General features: G+C 53.5%; 1 protein-coding gene across 2 annotated transcripts in view; it reads left to right on the top strand.

The window, feature by feature from the left end:
* Positions 1-7,994: 7,994 nt before the first annotated feature.
* Positions 7,995-24,969, top strand: part of SMAD7 (SMAD family member 7) — a 31,073-nt gene continuing 14,098 nt past the window's right edge. Inside the window, exons 1-3 of one of the 2 annotated variants that reach the window (XM_060613806.3) lie at positions 7,995-10,201; positions 11,508-11,561; positions 17,398-17,469. In XM_060613806.3, the coding sequence (XP_060469789.1) occupies positions 9,589-10,201; positions 11,508-11,561; positions 17,398-17,469 (739 nt within the window). In that variant the 5' untranslated portion in view covers positions 7,995-9,588. Of the gene's footprint in view, positions 10,202-11,507; positions 11,562-17,394; positions 17,470-24,969 lie in introns of both variants that reach the window. The other variant, XM_060613805.3, reaches the window with a different exon arrangement.

Raw genomic sequence — 24,969 nt, 5'->3', positions numbered from 1 at the left:
TATGTTATCTGTTCAAAGGTCAAAAAGGTATAAAAAGAGAACTAAAAATGTCGAATAACGAAGCACCTGAGAAAACGCACCCCACGTTGCAAACTTGATTCGGGAAGACGAGTTCCCGTGTATGACAGGTCGGGGAATGGGACCCTGGAAATCGCTGCCGGCTCCGACCTCATGTCACTGCGCTTTTCTTACCGTTTCTTATTGAAAGGCCAGACTTGAGCACTGCAGAGTAACAGCGTATTTCCCCGACCTTGAAAGCCTTCAAAACAAATGTTTACGGGGTTTCTCGTGGGGGATCGGGACTGAACTCAGCAGGGCGGCATTCTGCCCGCTGGGTGTCTCTGTCCCCGTGAAGGTGGACCTCTTGTTACTTCCTCCTCGCCTGTCACAATCACCAGCAAAGTTATTCCCAGGACACAGGAAAATATTTCTGACTCGTAGTCATGCCAGAAAAGAACAAGAAACACTTTTTATTGTGTTCTCCCTGTGTCGTTCTAGGCAAACGATTTCCCAGGCTTGTTTGGTGGCTTGCTTTTAAACTCTGATGTTGGCCTTACTTCTTTGACAGTGTCCCGACTGGTCCTAGGGAAACCCATACAACGTCCCAGACACGAGGGAATTGGCTCCCTTCTTCAACACCCCATCCCTAGGACACTTCTCTCCTGGAAAACTTCATTTCCTACTTGGAAGGTTAAACAAAATGAGCTTACAGGGCGGCCCTGACCTCCGAATCCATGATAATCATGACAATTAGCATCTGTATGCCACTTCGTTTACATAGCGCTTGTGCTGGGGGGTGTGTCCACGCCTCGTCCCGCAACCCCGGGGTGAGGGCTTTGTGCTTGCAACCTCCCAGCAGGTCTGGCACACACAAGATGTTAAGTCAGTGTTTGTCGCAGGAGGAAAGCAGACAGACTGTGGAAACAGGCTTTTCCAAGACCGCGAAGCTAGTAATGGCAGGAAAGTAGATTTCATTGTAAACCTGGGCTGAGGGTCCCTTCTGTTTCCTTAGGTCCTCACCAGGAGAAATTCCTTTGCCATCACTCATGAGGCCTGGCTCCTTTGGTGGGTCCCAGAACGTGCCAGGACCAGTGTGTGTGGTCACCATGACTCTAAAGCTCTGCTACAGACATCATTCACCCCTTCTGCATGCTGCCGGTACTGATTCACCATTACCAGATGTCTCGTTACTTGGATCCTACCCAGCACATACTAGGCAGAACTGAGCACCGAATTCATCTCCTAATGACTTCTGGAATGGGAAGATAAAAATGGCAGGGGGGGTGGGGAGGGAATCAGAAAACAGCTAAGGTTAATTTGGTAATCCGATTCGGATTCTTCTTCTTTTTCTTCTTCTTCTTTTTTTTTGGTAGGAGGGGGAATCTATTTTGAGTGTGGCTTTGTTTTGTTCTTGGTTTTTGTTTTTTACATTTATTTTATTTTTGAGAGCGAGAGACAGAGCACAAGTGGGGGAGGGGCAGAGAGAGAAGGAGACACAGAATCCAAAGCAGGGTCCAGGCTCTGAGCTGTCAGCACAGAGCCCAATGTGGGGCTCAAACTCTCAGACCGTGAGATCAGGACCTGAGCCAAAGTCAGACGCTTAACCGACTGAGCCACCCAGGTGCCCCTTGGGTGTGGCTTTGTAGCCAGGGGGCACAGAAATGCGAGAGCACCTGGCTGGGTGGGGGTGGGGGAGTCCTAAACAGATCACGTTCCATCACTGCCCACTGTCAAAATCCAAAGGCATAGAAAGGAGTGGTGGTAGAAGAAAAGAATTTATTTCCGTGAAGCCAACACCTGAAGATAGCGGACTAGCTTCTTAAAGACGGACTCCCAAGTGCTTAAAATACTTCCAGGTTTATATCTGGCAAATGTACGGCAAAGGTCGGGGAGAGGGGGCAATGAAGGTCAAGTCCATCATGGTCTGGGCCTCGAGGAGTCAATCATGGGCGGGGTCGTGCTGGCTCAGGGCGGTCCTCATTGCTTGGGGGGGATGTAGTTTCGGCTCCCTTCAGGGGAGGCTCTGCCCTCAGGGTGTGCTGCCTGAGCCTAGAGACAAGCTGGAAAGAACCCAGCTAGAAAGCTTGAGGTCACAATGGAGTCTGCTTGAGGTTCAGAATGGAGGCGCCCTGCCCGCCCCCCAGGCATGGACGGTGGGGAGAAAGGTCAGGGTTCCTGAGGGTGTGTCCTGTTGGTTAGTTTCAACATCGATTTCCTTGCCTTGCTGTCTTTAAAATATTTTTTTTTCCTTTTCTATTTATGTACTTATTTTGTAGTGCCTGTGGCAATCCCCCAAATTGTCTGTCTGTACTGCGGTGGGGAATAATAATTTTTGTTGTTGGTATTTGAGAGGACTGTCTAAGCACTCCTGTTACTGAACTGTCACAGGCCTACTCCACTGTTGAAGGCACTTCCCTTGCACTTGTGTTGAAACTGGCATCATTTCCTGACGTGAACCAGTCTGACACAAGTGAGGCCTGGCTGTTGATTCGAGAAGGGGAGATCATGGAAATTCCCCCAGTTATTTGAGGAGAAACTTTTTCTGTAACTATAGACCGACTAGTGTCCGTCCCGCAAATCCTCTCTACGAAGAAAACTTTATGCTGAGGGAGACATCCCCCGACAACCTACTGCGGAAGCTTCACGTCCATCGTGGACTTCCTGAGGCTCAGGAGTGTTTGGGGATAAAGTCAGATACTTAAAATGACAAGCATGGTGGGGGTTTTGAAGAGTTACCTCCAAGCTGACAGAAAACAACGATTTGTTTTTTTCGTGTTTTTCTTCTGCGTGTGACCATTGGTACCTTGAACACCTCTCTGCCTGGTTAGTCAACTCAGCCAACTAGTGTGAAATCTTTGTTTTGAGAAACCTTTCAAGACTCCTCCCAGATAGAATAAGCTGCTTGAGTTTTCGTTCTCAAGAAAACATGCGCCTCCATTCTTCCTGCTAGGGTGGCTTTGGTCACATTTTGCAAGGATTTATTATTTTCATATTTTATTTTTATTTTTGAAGGAGAGAGAGACAGCACGAGCCGGGGAGGGGCAGAGAGAGAGGGAGACACAGAATCCGAAGCAGGCTCCAGGCTCTGGGCTGCCAGCTCAGAGCCCAATGCGGAGCTCGAACTCACTAACCAGGAGATCACGACCTGAGCCGAAGTCGGACGCCTAACCGACTGAGCCACCCAGGCGCCCTGACTGTTTTCATATTTTAACTCCCTTCTAGATGATGCGCCTCTTGAGGGCAGACACTACTTAGTATTGGCTTCACATCCCTGAGCCATCTCCCCCGGTGGTTGGCACATCTTGAATCGATGCTGGCTGAATGGATCGAGAATCATGTGAACACATTTCTGTTCCAAAACGCGAGGCTCTCATTTTCTCAGATCGGGCAGGCTCCTTCCTGTGTCTCTGGTCGTCGCGACATGAGTATTTATGAGGCCGGCCGGCCCGTGTTAGGACTTGCACCTGACTGATATCTAGAATGACTTTTGATTAGGACTGGCGTGTTTCCTCACTGACTCCCGCCAGGGTCATGACGAGGCAGCCTCCACCCTTGCCGTCTGCGATGACACATTGGCCTCTGTTGTCATCGGCCTTCCTGTAGTAACTGCCCCACAGAGAGAGAAGCTGTCTACGGCCTCCCTTCCACGTGGGACCTTGCCAACTCATCCTTTTCTACAAGGACATCAGAACAGCAAATTTCAGGAAACGAGAAAAGCAGGCAGAGTTTTTTGTCGCTTTCAAATCTTGAAATCTATTGTTGAATAAGTAACACATTCACATGGTGCAAAATTTGTAAAGGCACAAAAAGTTAAGTTTCCCACCCTGCTCTGGTCGTCAGCCATCCAGTGGGTGTCCCTGGAGGGAACCATATCTGTATGTGATTGTATAGTTGAATGTCTCTGTTGTCCTCGATCTTGACTTTTTCTGGATGTTCCTCTCGTTCCTCCAGAACAATGTTCTTTTCATCCTGCCCCTTCCCCCAGCACCCTGTCCTGAGTTGAGGGCCCTCCCTGCACAGCCACCTGGCAAATGTTACGGATCAGCTGACAGCATGTCTGTACTACAAGAATATTTGATGAGCATCTTTATTCGATTGTGAATTAGATGCATTTTCATTCACTTACGTTCCTGTTCTTCTAAGATAAGCCAAGAAGTGCTGATGGCCACATCGGCCTCACTCAGGCCATCTTCCGTTCATGAACCATTGCTTCCATTTGTAATGCTGCCAGCCCAGGATGGTTTAGAGCTCACTCACACATTTTTCAGGGGACGGTTGTGCAAGAAATGTCGATATTTTCCAGCACTTTTTTGGCCCCTTCAATGGTTTCTTCTTTTGGCTTCTGCAAGAGCAAATCCTCAGCCCTGCCTCACCCCTGTCCTCAGCCCTGCCCGCACACACACACCCACATGTGCTCGGGGCCTCTCTGCCCCTCTCTTCCCAGAACCATTGGAAATGAGGAAAGTACTGCAAGGAAGAAGCCTGGCTTCCTCAGGCAGGAGGGTTTTGTTTGTTTGTTTGTTTGTGTTTTTGGCTTTTGCTGAGGGTCGCTGGTAGGTGTGGCCTTTGCAGATACTCTTTTGCTCCCTTTTTCTGTCCCCTGACAGTTGTGGGGAGTTCACCTGCTTGTCCTCTGCTTCCTCCAGGCTAGTATAGCTCCCCTTCCTCGTGTACTCTGGGGCCCTGCCTGCTGGGGAGCAACCTCCCTCCGGCTTCCTCCCTCAACTAGATGCTTCGCCCACGGTCGGTCAAGTGGCAGCCCCCGCCGTCCTCTTGGTGCCAGTGGCCAGTGATTAAGTAGCCGGGTCTTTAGCTGAGTCCATCTTTGTTTGTCATAACGCTGCTGCAAGTTATTTTGGTCTCTGTGACTGGTGGCTGCACCATGATTAGGGTTTGATTACTATCACCAAAGTGACTAAAAGATGAAAATAGAAGCCACAACAGGAAATAAACCACTGCAAATGAGATATTTTATTCCATATTCCCTGCCAGCAAATGATTAGAATCAAACTCATTCACAATAGTTTGGTGAACTCTAAACTTTTTCTTTCTTTCTTTCTTTCTTTTTTTTTTTTTTAAAGGATCAGAATAGCTTGAAACGGGGTGCTTGTCAGTCTCGCTTGTGCCTGTGGAGACGAAAGGAACTCCCTTTCTAGGCACACCAGCCAGCCAGGAGTTCCTCCCTGGGCTGGCTTCTTTCTTGGAAAGGAAAGGGACAAGAATGCAGTGGGGCAGGGCTGGCTCTCAGGAAGGCTTGGGATGTTAACTGATTCAGGGGATGTCAGGGAGCCATAAGGCAGCACCAATCACTGCTGCTACTTGCCCAGCATCCCAGCCATCATCTACGTCGGGTAGTAAAATGGAGGAAAGCTGTGGACAGAGGGTAAGAGAGAGGTGACGCCTGAATTAAAACACCCACAATTACACTCTATGGGAACATATCTCTGCAAGTATATGCATGCTGTACTCAGACAAGCTGTGATGTCAGATTCAGCTTCTGAAACACCCACTAAATCTACCTGCCCTGTGTGTGCTCTGGCCTCTCATCACAGACTATTAGCACCATTGGCCAGATTTCTAAGAGTCTTCAGCTTCTCCATTTAGCCAAGATGCTTAATTAGAATTATGACATTTGCTTTCCCTTATTTATGTCCTTGTCACTTTGCAGCCTAGCCTAGCCTCTCTCGAAAAGCAAAGATCGTGTAGGGAGGCCCAGAGCAGAGAGAGGGAATGGGACCCTGTGAGGGTAGGAAACTTGCCCAGAAAGCTTTTTAATCCCTGCCAAGTATACGGCCGAGGCCAAACGTGAGGATAACCACTGGTGCAAGTTAGTGAACTAGTGAGGGCAGAGCCCCAGCCTGGAATCAGGTTTTCTGACGTCTAGCCTGGGATTCTTAATAAGCCTTTCTAAGGGGAGTATGTTGTGTATTTCCCAGAAATCTTATTTCTGTCTCTTTTGTCTTTCCTGCCTATGATGATGGGATCACCCAGAGCCACTCATCCATTTCTTCCTGGGGCTTTCTTGCTGCTGTGTTTGCAAGTTTGCAAGTTTGCAAGGTGCTTCTTTACAAAGTTTCACACACACACACACACACACACACACACACACACACGCGGTCTCAATGCCCTTTTCATTAGGCAACATTTTTATTTACAATAAAATTATGACCTTACACAATTGCAGCTATGTGGCCTTACAAAGTAAACGTTTAGAATGCCAGCTTCTGCCCTGTCCTACATACATTTCTACACTGCTCGGCACCTCTGTGTCTTACAAGTCAACAAGCTTCAGGGGTCTCTTGCCTGGAGCTGATGGTGTAAGCAACATTGCTGATTTTCTCTCACATTTTTATCTCCAAAGGTGCTTTTGTTAGATCTGGGGGGAGCAGTCCAAATGCCCCCTTTGCATCCTATGTTAGTTCCTCAATGTTTATTAAGCATCTACTGCCTGTCAGGCGCCTCTTAAATTGCTGGAGGGGAGGGGGCTGAACTGTAAAGCTAAAATTAATCTGTCCCATTTCCTTCTAAGAAGGTATAATTTAACTGGGATAATGAAAATAGTACATCGCACCTTTCCTGAAGATTCGTCGTTCATCCCATCCCCAATGAGGTTCACTGTTGTCCTGATATTACAATTGTTAATCCCTTAAAAAAATCTTTTTTATTTCACTGAATGATCTGTGAGGTTAGATCACCATGCCAACTAGTGGCCTCGTCAATAGTGATGCGTATATATTTAAATCATTTCTTTTCTCAGTACCATCAGTTTTCACGAAATAAACGCATTTTGGTCGTGTGCCCTACCAAGGCCTTACCCCATTTCCTTGCCGTAATCTGCTAGCTGGGTCTCTGCTTCTCCCGAACCTGGGGTCAGGGGCTAAACTCTATGACCCTGAGCACCTTGAACGCTACGGAGCCGAGAAGGGCGCAGAAACAGGCCGTGCATGCATATGCATGCCCTAGGCAGGTCTGCTCGGAAAGGTAACCTTCCCGCGCCGGGAGGCGGGGTGCCGGAGGTCTTCCGGGCTCCGGAGGAAACCTGCCGGCGGCGGGGCCGGAGAGCCACCCCCCACCTCGCCCCCGCCCCTTCTCCCGCCTGGATGCTGCCCCTCGCAGCTCGTCAGCCGGCCAAATGCATTCCAGAGCTGTGCACAAGACACACTTCTCCAGGCAGTCCTAGAAACCCGAGCCCGGAGCGGGAGAGGGCGGGAGGGAGCGCGCGGCCGCCGCTGAGGTCACATTCGCGCCGCCTCCCCGCCCTCGGCGGCCCGGCTGTTCCCTCCAGCGCACACTTCCCAGGGCCGCGGTCCAGTCCGGTGTAAATGTCTTTTAAAACGGAGACAGCGCTCTCCTCCCCCTTCCCTCCAGCGCGGCCAGGGGATCCGCCGCCAGGGCCTTTAAAACAAAACGAATGAATGAAGCGCTAGGACGAGCGCGCGCGGGACAGCCGCTGCGAAGCTCCCCCGGCTGCGTCTAAATCGGGCCGCCGACCGGTTCGTTCCGCTTGAAAACCCTCCGGCGAAGCCCGCTCGGTGCTTTTGGGTTTTCCCATTTCTCCTCTGATCCGGCCAGGTCTCCGTCGATTCTGGGAGCTCCTCAGCTCCCCACCTTCACCCGCACCCCCACGCCCCGAGTGGTACCCCTTCTGCAGACCGGGGAGGGGGTGGCGGTGGCGGGGGTGTGTGTGGGGGGGAGAAATAGCTTTTAGAAACCCGATCTGTTGTTTGCGAAACACAATCGCTTTTTTTTTTTTTTTTAAAGCGACAGGGTGTCTAGACGGCCACGTGACGAGGCCGGAGCCGGGCGCGCCACTGCGCAGTGGAACCAGCAGAGCAGAGGGCCCGAGGGGGGGGAGCGGGGGGCGGGGAGGAGGCGGCGGCGGCGGCGGCGGCTGGGGGCGGGGGAGCGAAGGGGGAGGAAGGGGGAGGGAAGGGGGCGGGGGCGGGAGGCCTTGCGGGAGGCGGCGAGCCGCGGGCACACTCGCTCACTAGCTCGGCGCACGGAGCAGCCTGTCCCCGAGCCGCGCCAGCCGAGCCAGCCGGGCGCCGTGCTCGGTCCGCTCGCCGCGCGGGAGAGAGCTGCCCGAGACAGAGCCAGCCCGCCGGCGCCGAGCTGCCGAGCGTCCGGCCCCGGAGACCCTGAGTGCGGCGCGGCGAGCCCCCGGCGGCGGCAGAAGGACCCGAGCGCCAGGAGAGGGCGGACGGGGGACAAGGAGGCTCCCGGGCGCGACGAGGAGAGTCTCGGTGGAGGAGGCGGCGTGAGGACACCCGGGCCTCCTTGCCGCCGCAGCCGGGTCGGGGCGAGCAGCTCCTACGGGGGGTCCAGGCGGCCAGCCGCGGCCAGGGGAGGGGGCGCCGGCGGCCCCCGCATTAGTGAACAGCTTGCGCCCAGGAGGGCGAGAGCGCGCGACCCGCCAGGGGCCCGCCGCCGCCGCCGCCGCGCCGCCCTCCCCCGCGCTGTCAGCCCCGCCGGGCGCAGCCGCCGCCGCAGCATCTTCTGCCCCTGCGCCCCCGCCAGCCCCGAGGAAGTCCCCGCCGAGGACCGGGGCCCCCGGGAGCGCAGGAGGAAAGACCAGACTCCCCCCAAACACGCAGATGCCGAGGATTGAAGCAGCCTAGCCAGAGCTTTCTGTGGATTAAAAAAATATACGATTTTTTTTTTTTTCCCTTGGCAGAAGAAAAGGAAAGGAAGACCAGCGGGGCTCTGCAAGGAAAAAAGGGGATGTAACTCGTGGATACGTTTTTTTTCCACCCCTCAAACGTCTTGTTCTACTTTGTAAACATTTTCTTTTTTTAAACCCCAGCTCCAGCCGGACGCCCCCAGACCTCCGGGGGTGCGAGGAGGTGGTGTTTTTCATTTTGGGCTTTGCATATTTGGTTCTTAGATTTTTTGAGAGCCTTCTCATTTCGCCAGACATCTCATGTGGGGTGAAGTCCACTCGGCCCCCTCCTCCGAGTCTTCGTGTGCACGGAATTCGAGGAGATCCGGTTACTAAGGATATAGAGGAAAAAAATAAATCGCGTGCCTGCTTTTTTTTTTTTTTTTAATTGCCTGTTTCTCCCCACCCCCAAATTAAGTTGCTTAGCAAGGGGGAGAGAGGCTTTTTCCTCCCTCCAGCAGCCCAGCCGAAAGCCTTTTCGTTTTTTGCCCCCGCGGATCTTCCATGTAGGAAGCCGAGGCTGGCGAGCCCGACACTCGGGAGCCGCTGCGGGGGGGCCTCTTTTTTGGGAGGCGCCGACCGGGGCAGGCTTCGCCGCCCCCAGGGAAGCGGCGGCAGCGTTCCTCCGGGGTGCGCCGGGGCCCGAGAGCCGCGCTCGGCGCGGGCCGCGCGGGGTGGGGCAGCCAGAGCGCAGGCCCCCGAGCCCCGGCGGGCGCCCCCGGGCCCCCGCGCGCGCCCCGGCCTCCGGGAGACTGGCGCATGCCACGGAGCGCCCCTCGGGCCGCCGCCGCTCCTGCCCGGGCCCCTGCTGCTGCTGCTGTCGCCTGCGCCTGCTGCCCCAACTCGGCGCCCGACTTCTTCATGGTGTGCGGAGGTCATGTTCGCTCCTTAGCCGGCAAACGACTTTTCTCCTCGCCTCCTCGCCCCGCATGTTCAGGACCAAACGATCTGCGCTCGTCCGGCGTCTCTGGAGGAGCCGTGCGCCCGGCGGCGAGGACGAGGAGGAGGGCGCGGGGGGAGGCGGAGGAGGAGGCGAGCTGCGGGGAGAAGGGGCGACGGACGGCCGGGCGCATGGGGCCGGTGGCGGCGGCGCGGGCAGGGCTGGCTGCTGCCTGGGCAAGGCGGTCAGAGGTGCCAAAGGTCACCACCATCCCCACCCCCCAGCCACGGGCGCCGGCGCGGCCGGGGGCGCCGAGGCGGATCTGAAGGCGCTCACGCACTCGGTGCTCAAGAAACTGAAGGAACGGCAGTTGGAGCTGCTGCTCCAGGCCGTGGAGTCCCGCGGCGGTACGCGCACCGCGTGCCTCCTGCTGCCCGGTCGCCTGGACTGCAGGCTGGGCCTGGGGGCGCCCGCCGGCTCGCAGCCCGCGCAGCCGCCCTCGTCCTACTCGCTCCCCCTCCTGCTGTGCAAAGTGTTCAGGTGGCCGGATCTCAGGCATTCCTCGGAAGTCAAGAGGCTGTGTTGCTGTGAATCTTACGGGAAGATCAACCCCGAGCTGGTGTGCTGCAACCCCCATCACCTTAGCCGACTCTGCGAACTAGGTAAGAAGTTATTCTGCGCCCACCCTCTTGCCTCCTCCCCCTGGCGCGCAAGTGGTAGAAGAACCCCCACTCTCCCGGGCTGTGTGTGTATGTGTGTGCAGCCGCCACCTCTCCGGAGGGGGGGGGGGTGTACATCCCCTCCTGGGAAGAGCCTTTAGGGACAAAAGTAGAAAAAGGACAAGGGGAATCTGCAAGGGCATTCCCTGGGGGTTCCCTTCCAGTTTTTTCTCCTCTGCTGCCCCGAGGTGGGCTGTGGGCACAGCTTGTGCACGCACTCCACAGACACGCGGCTCAAAATTTAAATGCCTTCATTTCCACAGCAGCTAGGCGGTGCAGAGAGAAGTGGGGGTCACGCCTCCCCTGCACCCGGAAAAGCACTGAGGTGTGTGGCCGAGTTGGATTCGGGCCAGGCCCGCCGAGGAAGGTTGGGAGCAGCGAGTTGTAGAGGCTGGAAAGTCTCTGCTCCTTTAGTAAATAAGGACAGTCAGGTCGGGATACTCCCCGGCCCCGCAGCTCTGGGGTCTTGGGGCAAAGAAGGTTAGGATGGGAGGCAGGACTGGATACCCGCTCTCAAGTCAGCCAGCCAGGATGGAAAAGAGCAAGCGATCAGAAGTTGGGTGTCCCCAACTTTTTCCTTTCTTTCAGTAAAGCACACAGTGGACTATAGGATGGTCTGCCCCCAGCGCCTCTGTGCCTTTGCTCCCCTTTTATTGCGCCAGGGCCTGGGCTTCGCCTCTGAGACCCCAGCCTCCCTCTCTTTTTCCTCCCAGCCTCCTCTGTTGCTTCCCGTTTCTCCACGTCTCTGTGCACAGCGGGGGATGTACCTCGGGCGCCCACAGATCCTCCCAAGTTCACCAGCGCACTTGGGGCGCGTCTCCCGGGTGGGCTGGGAATGGGGATCCCCGAGTTTCTGCGCGGGCGTGCAGCGGTGCGGCGGGAGGGGGGCGGGCGGGGTGAATTGCACCCCTGGGGGGCGGGGGCGGGGAGGGGGCTTTGTCGCTCCCCGCCCCGTGAACTGTGAAGTGCGCGGCCCGAGCCGGTGGTTTCCAGCCGGGCCGGCGGAGCGCGGCGGCGGCGGCGGCGGCGGCTGCAGACGTGGAGGAGCTGAGCGCCGATGCTGGCGCCAGGCGGCCTCTTTTGTTTATCTGACAGCTAAATATCAAGGCAATCACCGCCTCGCGGCCCTGCCTCCAACCCCCACAGCTAAGACAAACAGTTGGGCTAAAAGAATGTCTCTGTTATCATAAGTTTCTATCTCTCTTTCTCATGGCTCGGCCTTTATTTTCTCTTACTTTTTTAATTCCAGAGTCTCCCCCTCCTCCTTACTCCAGATACCCGATGGATTTTCTCAAACCAACTGGTGAGTAGATGATTTTAAAAATACCCTTCCTATCTCAAGTTAGAAATGGAGCCTCTAGAACGCGGATTTTTATGTCTAGGCAGCGGCTCTGGGGAGGCGCTGGGCTTGCCCCGAGGTGGTTCTGGGTTTCCTCTGTTGGAAATTTGGTGGATTTTTCTGTTTTTGTTGTGGCTGGAGAGGGTGTGTGTGTGTAGATCTATCTATCTACTATGATTTTCTTTTTTGCAAAGATGTTTTTGTTCCTTTTTTGTGTATTTTCACTCTGTAACCAAATTGGCTCAGCTTTAACATGTGGAATTTGATCCACGAAGAAGTGTCTTGAGAGCCAAATAGGACAGGTTGATGGGAGAATCCGGAGAGTTTTGTGAGTGCCAGAAGAATCAGTGAGAAGAGTGGATAATTTGATGACAGAGAGAAGACCGTTTCAAAGGTGCAGAGCAGGTCTTGGTTTGAAGTAAGAGCTTAGAAAATCTGAGAAGTAAAGGCAACACGTCCTGCTGGGTGTTTTGTGCTTCTGACACCTGCTAGTCAGCTCTGGCCCGCGTTTTCTCAGAATTCGAGCTCGGGACCATGCAGGTTTTTAGCATAACTCTGCCTGCCTGTTGCTTTGTCCCTAGATGGCCCAGGGCCAGAGCAAAAGCCCTTTTGAGACTGGCACCAGCCCTGTTGCGGTTGTCTGTATTCAGCTTCTAGCTGGCAGTGCAGGGGCTCATCCTGTGGAGGTAACAGTGCCACGGGGCACAGGGGTCAGCAGAACGGGGCTTTAGGAGTGCCTCCAGGGATGGGCCCCACTGTCCCAGAGCGCCTTCTTAAAGCAGCGGGAGATGTCCTAGCTGAGGAGTACGGATTGTTAACTTCGGTCTTCAGGCCTGTATACTGATGCCTGAAAAATGCAACCCTTGTGACATCTTTCTTTTGCCAAGGTTCTGGGAGAAGGAGAAGTGAAGGGTTGGGCCCCATTTCTGTCTTGGAATTCACAAGTCCTTCCGCCTCATGAGTTTTGGCTGTTGGGCCTTTCCCCCCACTAATTAAAAGTTTTGCTGGGGCGTTGTCATAAATTAAATACTTTAATGAACGGTGTAACCAAAGCCCATGTTCTGCAGCCAGCCCCCCCGGGACTCCGCCGCTCCCTGAAGTCGGGAGGCGTTGCTGCCTGCCCGGTGCCTGTCTAATAAGTGGCCTGCAAAGCATGTGATATTTTGCTTTCGATTTACAAAACACCAGATAAATGGTCATTAATGAGGAGATAACCGGCTCTCTGTATTTGTAACAAATGTTAGCTGAAATTCCCAAGCTCTGTTTTCTCAAAGAATGTAACTTGACTGGGCTTTTGGCATCAGGACCCAGAATTCTTTCATGAGGTTTGCTCTGTAAGGGGCCATCCCCGCTTGCCCCGTTTTTGTTTCTCCTTCTGTAGCCTTCCAATCTGGAGGGATTCCTTGCAAGAGAGAAAGACCAGTCACCTTGGCCCCAGGAGTAAAGATTGCTAGGGGTGAATAAATGCTCCCAGAAACCTCCTAAAACTGTAGAACAGAAGGGCCACAATTCTCCTGGGTTTCCTGCAGAGATATCAGGATAAATCTGTTCGCAGGATTCAGGCGGTCCTTCTGCCAGGCCAGGACCTCATTTGCAGTGAGTGGAGTGATATATTTATTCATTAGCAAGTGTTGACATTAGGTAGCAAAATGTGTGTAAACAGAGAAGCCACAAAGACAGGAATGTGCCATTTCCAAGGGGGAGAAAAAGTTTTCCAGATCAGCCAATAGGAAGTGATTAACCTGCCAATCGGAAACTCAAACAGCTGGTTACTCACCCAAAACGTTTTGTTTAAAACAAAACAAGAAAGGGAATGAAAAAAGGCCCTGTCGTGGAAGGACGTGAGGTGGTACAGGCCATGCCCCTGTGGAAGGAACTGTCCCGACTTGCTGGAGGGCAGCCAAGTCTGGGAACCGTGGGGCTAGGGACAGGTCTGGGGCCGGTTTTGCCGGCTGCTGTGGCCAGGGCCAGGGCCGTTGAGGTCACACACACAGATGGGATGCTGCCCCCGCTTTTCGTCTTCACCTTGTACATGGGAGGAGAGTACTGGGCTGGGAAATTCAGATCAGCTGCTTGCTTTCTTGAGTGTGTGAGCCCCAGGTTGAAGTTCTGGTCTGGGGTGACTAGGTGAGAACCAGGAGCCAGGTTTTATAATGGACAGCTGTTAAAATCTTAACTGGTTACACAACGAAGGGAATCCCTTCTGTGAAGTCTCCAGCTTGGAAGAGGTGGTGGGAAGGGAACTGGGGAAGGGACCTGGGTGCTAGGTGGTCCCAAACCAGTAGGATCTTCCGGGAAGGGTTAGACATACCTGAACCAAAGGGCAAGGTGGCTGTGACTTGTGACTATCTGAAGTCAAGAAGGTTCCTTCCTCTCCCGCAAGGGATAGGAACATGCTGTTCGAAAGTAGAACTTATGTTGTGGAGGGCGGGGGGGATGCTGAGGGGTTGCTATGTGGGCCCTGCTCCCTGTGTCCTCTGCATCTGATGGTGTGCAAGACTTCCCAGAATGGCTGGAGTTGAGGATGTTGCTGGGGACACTGTATTTGCTTAGGCCAGGGTCCCAGGTGACCAGCACCCATTTGGTAGATCAAGCCTCCAAAGGGTAGTTGAGAAGTCTGGAATCTAGGCCTGCTTTTACCTCTTAACTCAACGTCTCTTAATTTTTCTGGGCCTCTGTATAAATCTAGTTGATCAAAGAGTTAAGAGTTAGATGATTCATTCATTTGCTCATTTATTGGTTCGTTCATTCATTCTACAGGCCTAATGATGTGCCTGCCTGAAAATGTGGATGATTCCCATGCAGTGGATTGTGCTCTAACCAGGGTTCATGGGAGCTGTGGATTGGGGCAGAGCTGGGACATTGACCGTGTGGTTGGGGGAGCGGGGCTGGGGCTCCTTGGGCCCCGGTGGCTCTTGGGAAGCTCTGAACTATGCTGACGAGAATATCTGAGCTCTTCTGGAACCATTCTCTTGGTGAGAGGAATAGAATCCCCAGCCCCTTCACCTTGTGCCCCTTGTACAGCTCATTCCTTGGCTGGTCCCCAGGCTTGCGTCTTCAAGGACTGTCTTTTTCTCCCAGAGAACCCAGCACTTACTGGGTGCTTGGTAATGTTTAACGGTGGATAAGAGCCAGGAATGGCCTAGAGCCTAGAGTGTGTGCATCCTGGGCCCTGGAGAGCTGGGACCCAGGCAGAGGCTGAGACACTGGCTTTGGACCTCTGTCTCTGGGTGAGGGCTGGGGGTGTGGCCTCTTGGACCTTTACGAGCCCTGAAGTAGCTTGAGGAGGCCAGTCTGGATGCTGAGGCCGTCTGGGCCTAACTACCTGCAGGGAAGAGTGAGGACTTGGGCCCCTGGGGAGGGAGAGCTGTGGGATGGGCTGGATGAGCGCTCAACTCTTGCTCACGGCCCAGCTCACTGGGTGGCCCCCTGGGCTAGTCAGTGACGCCTCAGTTTACCAAGGTGCGGGTCCAACAGGTATACTTTAATACTTCACAGAGGTGGCGGGGAGGCCTAATTAATGTTTGTAAATCCCTCTTGAGATCAAAGGCTCTGCAGAAGGGCAGAGCACCATTTCATAAAAACGCTTGTGGTTGCCGGAGCTGGCTTACCTTTGATCTGAGACAGGCTGACACCTTGAATGTGGTCCCAGCTCTGCCCTGAGATGCCAGGCTCTTCCTTTGAAACCCACTTTGCCCCTGGGATTCAGCCAGCCAAAGCCGGAGGAAGGCAGGGGGCAGTGGCCGTGGATACGTCCTCCTGTTTAATGTGGGAGTGTCTTCCGCTTGTGGGTAGGTAAAACCTATCTCTCGAACATGGTGAAGGCCATCCAAGTAGTTTAAAAAGTGCAGGGTATACACCATTTAACAAGCAGCTTCCATTTTCTGCTCCCCTATTGTTTTCCATTTGATTAAGTGTCTCCTGTAAAACTGTATATTCCTGTTAGGAATTACACTTTATCCTGATAAAATGAGATTACGCACACAGTCTTTTCTCTCTTGCTCTGCCTATGGCCCCCACCCCTCCCCTCTGCTCTCCCCCCCACCTCCCCCCACGCCCCTGTTGAGAATTCTTGAAAAGTTGTTCTTCCAGCCTGAGAGAGAATGCGGGAGACGGAAGGTTCTGGGATTAGAGAGAGAATCTCAGAGTTGGAGGAGTAGGCAGCAGAAATCCAGACGTGGTTTGGGGGCCCTGGGTAGGCCATGCTCAGTCCCTCCCCCCCCCCCCCTTTTATTGGGGAATGAAGGCTGCTGCTGGGCTACTAAATAAAGGACTCCAAATGGGCTTACTTGCCTCCGGGCTTCTCTTTCCATTGGCTTCCTGTTTGCCAGCGTGGCCAAGTGGTTCCAATGGGAAACTGGTAGAACACACCCCAGGTTCATCCTGCTGGTGACCTGGGGTGGTTGGGGGACGGGAATTGAACCATCCAACCCAGTGTGCTTGCGGTGGAGCCGCGAAGCCCCTTTCCGGAGCCGGCCTCTCACTATGGCTCTCAGTTTGGCCTTGGCAGTGATGCATGATGAGCTTTCAGGGTCTTGTGTACTTTTGTTTCATGGGGCTAATTAGTTGTGTTTCGTGGGCATTAGGTTTTGGTTTAATTGCTCGGAGGGAGGTTGTGGAGTCTGTTTCTCAGCTAGAATTGTCATTAGCCTCGTTAGCGTTTAGGTCACCGTGCTAAGCACCTGAGGGTGACAGAGACATTGAAGAGAAGCTTATAGGCTGGTTAGGGCTTACAGGATTTGAAGGTAAAAGATGAGCAAAGTCGGCAGAAGGGAATTCCAAGTGCTGGATGCCAGAAAAATTTTATAGGAACCAAGGGCAAGGGAGCCTTGCAGGTCTGGGGCTGCCCGGGAAGGTTTCCAGAGAGGAGTTTGGACCAGGCCTAGAAGGAGGTAGAACGTTTCCCCTTCAGCTGGGAGCCTTGTTCTCGGTCCTGATGTGCCGGTGGCTTTATACAGATGTGCACATGAGTAAGATTCATTGGGTCCTTTTTATTTTATTTTAATTCAAAAATTTTTTTCATGTTTATTTATTTTGAGAGGGAGACAGAGCACCAGCAGGGAAGGGGCAGAGAGAGGGGGAGAGAGAGAGAGACAGACAGACAGACAGAGACAGAGAGAGAGAATCCCAAGCAGGCTCTGTGCTGCCAGGGCAGAGCCCGACACCGGGATCGATCCCATCAATCTCGAGATCACGACCTGAGCCGAGATCTAGTGCCGGACGCTTAACCGGCCGAGTCACCCAGGCGCCCGCCATGGGGTTGTCCTTGAGATTTGTATGCCTCATTATACTTCTGATACATTAGTTAAAAGAGAAAAAATTCCCTTCAGCTCAAGGGCAGTCTTGAGAAAGTCCTGAAGAACTGGGAAGTGTAACAAGATGAGGGAGACACTGGTCTATGGGAGTGGCAGAGAGGCCCCTGGATCTACAGGAAGGCTTCACCTTGGGGGTTGAGAGCAGAGCCCAGGCTTCCTTTGACCTTGGGAACTACCTGGTTTCTTCAATGGGGGACTTGCAATAAAAGAGAAATTCCAGCCAGTCTGCGACCGAGCCTGACTTGACTAATGATTAACTGGCTGCCCAGAGCCCAGACTGGTGACAAGGTGCTGTGGTCTGTCTTCTGATGGGCAGCGAAGCCTGAGCAGACCATTAATAATCAGGATCGCGGTGGGGAGTCAGCTGTTTGGAATGTGTGGTTTCTCTTTAATGCTGTTTAGAATGTGCTTAAAAATTAATCTTGGTGTTTTTATTTATTTGTTTGTGTATTTATTTCTCCCTCTCCTTTTCACATCCACAGCAGACTGTCCAGATGCTGTGCCTTCCTCCGCTGAAACAGGGGGAACGAATTATCTGGCCCCTGGGGGGCTTTCAGGTGAGACATTTTCTCTTATTTCCCTGGCAGTTTCAAGACCTCTTGAAATGACTGGAGACGAGAGGAATCGGGGTGGCCTTCTGCCACCCCAGCTGGTCTGGAATTAATTCTCACTTTTATGTGCTTGAACTGGATGCATCCGTAGTGACTCTGGCCCTTGAGCTCGCCATTCTGCAGTCCCTTACGCATCAGGACCCTGGGCCTGCTCTGTTGAGGAAGTGGGGGCCAGCCGGGGACTGGCATGATGCTGTGTTTCATGGTTATTGTTAAAGCAGCTACTGGCTCTGGGGGCTTCCGCTCGGTGACTTTGGCATTAGTTCATGGGTTTAAGTTTAAGCTCTTTCTTGCACTTGCCCTTAGTGCATGGAGTGCCTTAAAAGGGGATCGATCCACCTTTTGGGAACCCGTTGAAGGCAGATCCCAGGCATAGGGTGGGAGTTCAACGCAGATGTCCTTGATGCTTCTGTGCAGGTTTTAATTCCCAGTCTAGCTTTAGTGCAGGATTCTGTAGCGCGTATCCGGAGACGGGAGCCACAGGATGGAGACACTGAGGACAGTAGAGACTTGGCAGTGCTACCCGGGAGGGAAGGTCTGGAATGCCAGTGCTGGAGGGTTATGGGAATGAGGGAGGTAGCCTGAGCATCACTGCCCCTGAGGGGCATGAGAAGAGAGTCATAAACTTGTAGGAGCTCATTAGCAATGTAAGTAGGAAGCATTTTCCTCTTTTTCAAAAGACATCCTATTTCTACCTGATTTTCCCACCCAGTGTGCCGTCTCTGGATTTTCCAAGAGCCAGCTAAAACAAGAGGGAGAGTCACCCGGTGGGGGGGGGGGGGGTAGGGGTAGGGGAGAAATTCCAGGGTTCCGTGCATTTGTTGCTTGCCTTTGGGACGTTGGCAGAGGAGCATGGCGGCTGAGATGGAACCGTCTGGGGGGGCTGCTGTGGTGTGCCCTCTTTTGTGAGGTGACCTCTGATTGGCTGGATGCTGCCTCTAGGCCATGGTCATGCTCATCCTGGCCAGCCCCTCCCAGGCTCTCCTGTCCAGGAACGGAGCTTGCTGAGGACGCCTTTAGGAAGACCCTTGTTTGTTTTTATTTCAGGGCAATATATACTCTTGACTTATCTGCCGCGGAGGGTATTGTTTACACAAAGCTCCTAATGAGAAGTGGGCAGGAAGAAGAGGGACCCGGTGAGGGGCGGGGGCATCGTGTGTGGGGAGGGGCGGGGGGACCGCGGCGGTGGAGGAGGGAGAACATGCTGGAACGGGTGAACTGCGTCTTTTCTGCTTTCTAAGGCTGAGAAAGTTCCTGAAAGAAAGAAGGCCAAGAAGAGGAGAGGGTCTGGGCAAAATAACACACTCAGGATGTTGTTCGATGGGTTTATTTTTTAAATCCTGAATGTGCAGGGAGGAGCCCCAGCCCTTTTGAACCACATGAAATAAGCAAGGGAAGTGGTAGCTTTTGAAAGGGGGCTTTTCGGAAGGGTTGTCTTATTGATAACATCTTGTCTGTCTTGTCTGCTGGAGGAAATGACGACACCAAGCTGAGCATCTCCTTCCTCGGCCCCGTGCAGCCCTATCTGAGTTAGGTGGGCTTTCTGTTCCCAAAGCCATTCCAGTCCTAGAAAGAAACCAGGACGGGGGGGGGTGGGGGGGGGAGGTGAGTAAAACAATTATTAACTGCTCTCCCCGCCCCCCCAAGGTAATTGCAACCATTTAGATTACTGAGGCCCTGCTTGGGAGGAGGAGTGGTTGTCTCTGAAGGGATCGAATGGTTTAACAAAACTGCAAAAAAGAAAAAGACCAGGGGGCCTCCACATGAAAGAGCATTTGTTTTGAATTTTAGCTCTTAATTTACTAATTCCCAAGGCTTCAAAGTTTGAGCTCTTTCTTCTTTCCGTTCGGAGTTGGAACAGCTTATTAATAATGTGCTGTGGGGGGAAATTGAAGGAACTTGAGTTTTGGGTTGGTGCCCAGTGGTTTGGGGGGTGTCAGGGGAGGCGATGGGCACAGAGAAACCCAGGGCTACACCCTTTGTGGCGAGAGTGCCCCCGAAAAGATGGTTTAATGGCCCGGGTCCAGGACGAGGGTTTTGCAGATGGAGAGAGCCCAGACCTCGTCCTTCCCAAGTTGATCTTTCCATGGGGGGGTTGGCTTGGGTGTGTCCACCTTGGAGGGTGAGGCTGGTGGGGGCTGCGGAGACGTACACGAGTGGGACAGGGCTGCGTGGGGGAAGGGGTTAGCAGAGGCTGGAAGGTGGGAGCCTGCTTCAGGAAGTGGGGGGCACTGGGCATCAAGGTGGGGAGCGGTGAACGCGCCCACAAGGATTTGCCCCCTCCTCCCCCTTGAAATAACCTCTCTGAGTGTCTCTTTCACAGGCTCTGTGTGCTGTTTTCCTTCCTGTCCTGCCCTGGCTGAGAGCGGGCTTAATGAATGGGGCTCAGTTTAGGGTGGGAGGAAGGTCGGGAGCGGGAGCCAGGGCTTGATTCTCTTGGCAAGGGAAGAAGGGAAAGAAAAAACAGCCAAATGTGAAAATGTGGTGCCTCGGAGGTGGGGGTGGGGGTGTGCTCAAAGGCATTCCCCTCCTGAACTGCCGGGGTGACTCCAAGGCTGGCCCTTCCCTCTCGTGCGAGGAAGGGGAGTGGGCGGGTGGGAGCCCTGGGAGCAGGCCCGCTGGCTGCACTTGAAGTTCCAGCCTTGCAGCTTGGGTCTGGCCGGGGAGGCGACAGGCCCAGGCCTCCGGGACTTGCAGGGAAACATACCCCACCCCTGCAAGTTTCCTCAGTCTGGGAAAAACGGCACATTTTTAGAAGGCTGTGACTCGGTTCCAGGAGATTGTACTTTCATTTCTGACAGCCGGCTCTCTGAGACAGATGGATTGCTTGGTGCATGGTTTTGTGTGTGCGTGTGTGCACACGCGTGTGCTGCAGACGTACAGATAGCCGATCCCGTGCACAGAACACACGAGCAGGCAGGTGCCCGCAGGCAGGCTGTGGGATGGGCCAAGGGGCAGGCGGACGGCAGGGTATGCACTCTGGGGGTCGGGGGCGGAGTGGAGTGTTGGTGCATTGGGTCTGATCTGGGATCTGGCAGCGCTTAGTTAAGCTCTGGGCGGACAGTGCCTTTTCAAAGGCGTGCATCTCCAGAATAAGCCCTTGCTGCTGGAGTGTCCGTGTCCTGGCCCAGGAAGACCCACCTTTGGAGAGGGCTGCTGTTGAGGGGAAGCTTCTTCGTTCGGCTCAGTGGTGGTGGGAGCGGGAAGGATTTGCTCCCGGAGCTTTTACTGTCTCCCTGGTGATCAAAAGCATGTGCTAGAAGCCGCCATCTTTGCAGCCTCCATCTGGAGTCCCCGGTGGGGCTCTCTCGTTTAGCTCGTCTGCTGTCCTGGTTTGGGCAGGATGGAGGAGCACCGTCTCGCCTGCAAATTCTGGGTTGTTCAGCTGTAGACCCATCCTTCAGCCTCCTCCTGTATATATTAATGTCTGGAGCCGGCTGGGCCTCCGCCATCAGTGCTTCCTTGGGTTGGGACACGGATTGGAGGCCAACACTTGGTACTTCTTTAAACTTCAAGAGAGACGCCACCGTGGATTTCAAGGAAGGAGCGGGGAGGCAGTGGTGACATAGGTACTGACGTGTCCCGCGGGGCTTGTTGGGGGGAGTTGAGGGAGGCCCAACTCTTGGCTGCGTAGAGTCGTGCTTATTGGAGAGACGCCGTCCCACCAGCCTAAGGGAGGCCAACTCCTTTGCAGGCTCTCCTTTGTTTAGCTTCTGGTTGCCACTTCTGGGTGACGGGAGGTCAGCGGCCACTCCTGGAACTTGTCTCTTCCTTCTCTTTGGTCCCTGCGGGCGTCTTGGATTGCCTCAGAGAGACAAGAGTCTTCAAAAATATCTGTCTGATCAGAAAATGTGGTTCCGGCTCCGTCCAAGTAGTAAGTTTATGCTCAAAGCAAGGAGCTTAGGAAAGTTTGCTTCATCTTGTTCATCAGATACCTGTGAACAAGTCCTTATTGTCTGGCTTGGAGTGGCGATGGGACACTGGGAATTTGGGACCCGGGTGGCTGTTGCCGTGTTTTTGTGTCTCCTTCCTCTGCCTGGGAACGAGCAGCTTGTGGTTTTTGCTGAGGTCTCTAATGTTTGGGGGAGTCAGATGGACCAGCACATGTGACTGTGAGTGAGCTTCCTTACCTGCCCACTCCCTTACACCCCAGGTCCAGACAGTCTGGATCTATAGGGACTCAGCCCATATCCCCCTAAATGCCTGTGTAATGACTCGGGCCTCTGTCGGCTCACCTGCTGCACACCTACTCCCCAGTGAAGGACCGGTCCTGGACAGCAGCTCAGGTTTTTGCAATGCTCGAGGTCATGCTCCCGGCCCTGGATCAGGGCTCACTGATGAAACCCCCTTTGTCCTGGAAAGAATGAGGTAGTCAGGCAGGGGTTAAATGCAGGGAGACAGCATTTAAAGTCTCTGGAGCAAATCTGGGCTGCTCTCCTGGCCAGACTGGACGGGCTTCCGCCTCATGCATCCTGTCACTGAGGCAGAACAGGGCCTCCCAGCAGAGGGGCAGGGGGCCGGGTAAGGGCCAGGTTCTGTCCGGAGTCGCTTCTGGGTAAAGTCCAGCACATTAAATCTCACCGTTCGCCTTGGACCTTCCCTTAGCCGGTCTGTAGCCTGGTGGCCTTCTAGACCTATAGGACCTCTCTGGCAAGCTCCGAGCCAGTAGGGCAGTGAACAAGGAAGACATGCCAAAGTCATGCTCAAGTTTGACTCCCTCTGCATCTTTATTGTTGCTGTTACTACACCAAAATATTGGTCCCGCCAGTGCTGTGATTGCCTTCGCTGCAGTGGCAACTTCAAAGCAGGTGCGAGCAACCCTGGCGAGAGAAAACAAGGCCCAGGGTGGGAGTGCCAGATAGATGTGCCTCCAACATCAGGAGACCCTGGGATCTTCTGAATCACAGTCCCCGCGGGTGGGGACCCAGGATCGGTATGTTGTGAAGCTCCCCGGGTGATGGCAGTGTGCCGACAAGTCGAGGAACCCCTCATGGAAGGGGAAGGAGGGGTCTGTGTCCCCGTGGGGGATCTCTGGCGGCTTCTCTTGGTGGCCCGGCAGGTTTTCTGTGATTCCCTGTCTGCTCCCGTAGTGAAGAATTTGACCGTCTGGCTGGCTCAATGAGCCTCTTCTCAAATAAGATTTTTGCTGCATTGTAAGAACTTGACAAGGTGCATTGACTTTGCACCTTCCTCCAGTTGACTTTGCTGTTGTTAATGACCTTGTAAAAGCGACCCGTGGGACAGAGTTTCCTTTTGGGGTGATAACAGTGTTCTGGAACTAGATAGTGGTAATGGTTACACACAGCTCCGTGAATGCACTCAGTGTCACTAATGGTAAATTTTATGTTATGTGTATTTTACCACAGTTTTTAAAGGTAGTGACCTGTGGTGGCTTTTAAATATATTTTAGATAATCAAGAATGGTGATTCCAGAGACTAAAAGTGGAGAGACTTGTGTTTGGTGCCTGGGATCCACCGTTGACAGACAGTCGTGTTGCCAAAGGACTTCTGAGGTCTCCTGGGTTGGGGGTGGGAGTGGGGGCCCTTTGATGGGCTGGGAGCCTGTCTCTCTGACTCTTATTACCTGAAGAAGCAGGGAGAAGTGGGCACATCTCTGTGTTGATTTTTTTTTTTTTTTTTTTTTTTTTTTTTGACCTTCCCTTTTCCATGCGGGTTGCAGAAATGAGAGGCAGGAAAGTTCCCTGTGGTTCTTTCCGAGCCTGACCTTTCTGCAGGGGAAGTGAGTGCACTTCTTCCCGCTCTGCCCCAGATGCCATTTTCCCCTGGTCTACCCAGCCCGGTTCCCTGCACCCTCGCCAGCCCAGGGATTGGAGACCGAGGGTGACGCAGGGACTGTCCCTCAAAGTCCCGGGCCTCCTGACCCCTTGCCCCTCCCCCGCGATCCAGACCCTTTCCCTGGCTCTGCTCCCAAGGCCCCTGGTCCATGTGACCTCCCCACTGAGGTTATAGGGCTGCAGAGGTGGGCAGGTGACTTCCCCGGAGCCCTCCCTTTGCAGGAGGCTCGTGAAAGGATCCTGTGCGCCGTGGCCGCTGGGAGGTCACCACTGGTCCTACCATCTTCCTCGCTCAGTATTGAATGGCCAGCCCAGAGGCTGGCTGTGTGCCTACTGTCACAGAGAGGCTTCCTCTCTGGGCTATTTTCAGCGGGAAGATATTATTAACTGCTGAGGCACAGTTCTCAATTTAGTGGCTAACACACCAAGAAAGCAACACTCTGTCAGCGGCAGCTCTACGCAAACACACCGGGTTGCTCCCAGCCCCTTCCCCGTCTCCCCGTGGGGTGTCCTTGGGGATCTGGGGCGGGGAAGGTACCATCGGAGATCCTGTCTGCCACCAAGAGATCGAACCGTTTTAATTGAGCCAATTGTTTAAAGGTGTAGGACATGGTAGTGTTTATTTATATCCTAAGGTGGGGAGATTCTGTGTTGGGAATGGGGACCCCAGATGGAAAAAGGAACTTTCTGTGGAGTTGAGGACCGTCATTTAAAACAGAGTGATAACTTTCACCTTGTAAGCGAACAGGAAATACTGGGAATAAGACAGGAAATTGCATCTTTCCTTCTATAAGAAGAACTCCAGAAAAAAGTTGTTCATGAAAGGTAGCGGCTAAGATGAGGCCAGCCTTTTTTTTTTTTTCCTTTTTTTTTTTTTGCGGGGGGGGGGTTCTCCCCCCTTCTTCCTTTCCACTCCCACGAGAACTTTTAGGCCATTTTGTTTAAGAAAGAGGCTGTTTGAGAACTTTATGTTACTTTTATTATTTAAAAAAATATTTTACCAGAAGGGTCACCTTCAGTTGAAATGTTAACTGCAGCCTTATTTCCTGGTTCACTAAAGAATCTTTCATGATTTTTTTCTGCTTCCTTCCCCAAATGGTGAGGCCAAGCAGCTCTTGGCTGGAAGCGAATTTTGGTTTGGCTGCTCGAGGTCCTCGACACTGAGCCCCACCCAGGGTCATTAGCTCCGTTTTAACTTGCAAAAGAAAAAAAACCTCTTTTTGGTAGGGGGTGGGTAAGAATTCGTTCGTGCCCACAGTGTTCCACCCCAGCGTTGCCTTCCCCTAACGTGGGTGCCTGGCCTGGGGCAGATTAGAAGTCAAGGCTGCCTCGAGGCCAGTCCTGTGTCCACCCCAGCAGCCCCCAGGAATTCCTTACCTTCTGAGACTATCTGTTTCCTGGGTGCTAGTGAGGAGTGGAGGGAAACAGGCTTCAGGGCTCTCCTGGTACAGCTCTGCTCTGCCCTGGGGGGACTGCACCCAGTCACCCAGAAGCTTCCCCCAGAAAGAGGGCTTGCCACAGCCTCATGTGGTGTGGAGAAGTAGGTGGTATATTGTCCTGGGTGTAAAAGCGGTTTCCATTTACTCATCTGTGGGTTTCTGACTCCCCTCTTGGACGATGTCATTCATCGTTCTGGTGACAGGGGCTAGTG

Source organism: Panthera onca, chromosome D3 (assembly GCF_046562875.1).
Source record: "Panthera onca isolate mPanOnc1 chromosome D3, mPanOnc1 haplotype 2, whole genome shotgun sequence".
NCBI classification, from domain to species: Eukaryota; Metazoa; Chordata; class Mammalia; order Carnivora; family Felidae; genus Panthera; species Panthera onca.
This window is presented reverse-complemented; position numbering and strand designations above follow the sequence as displayed.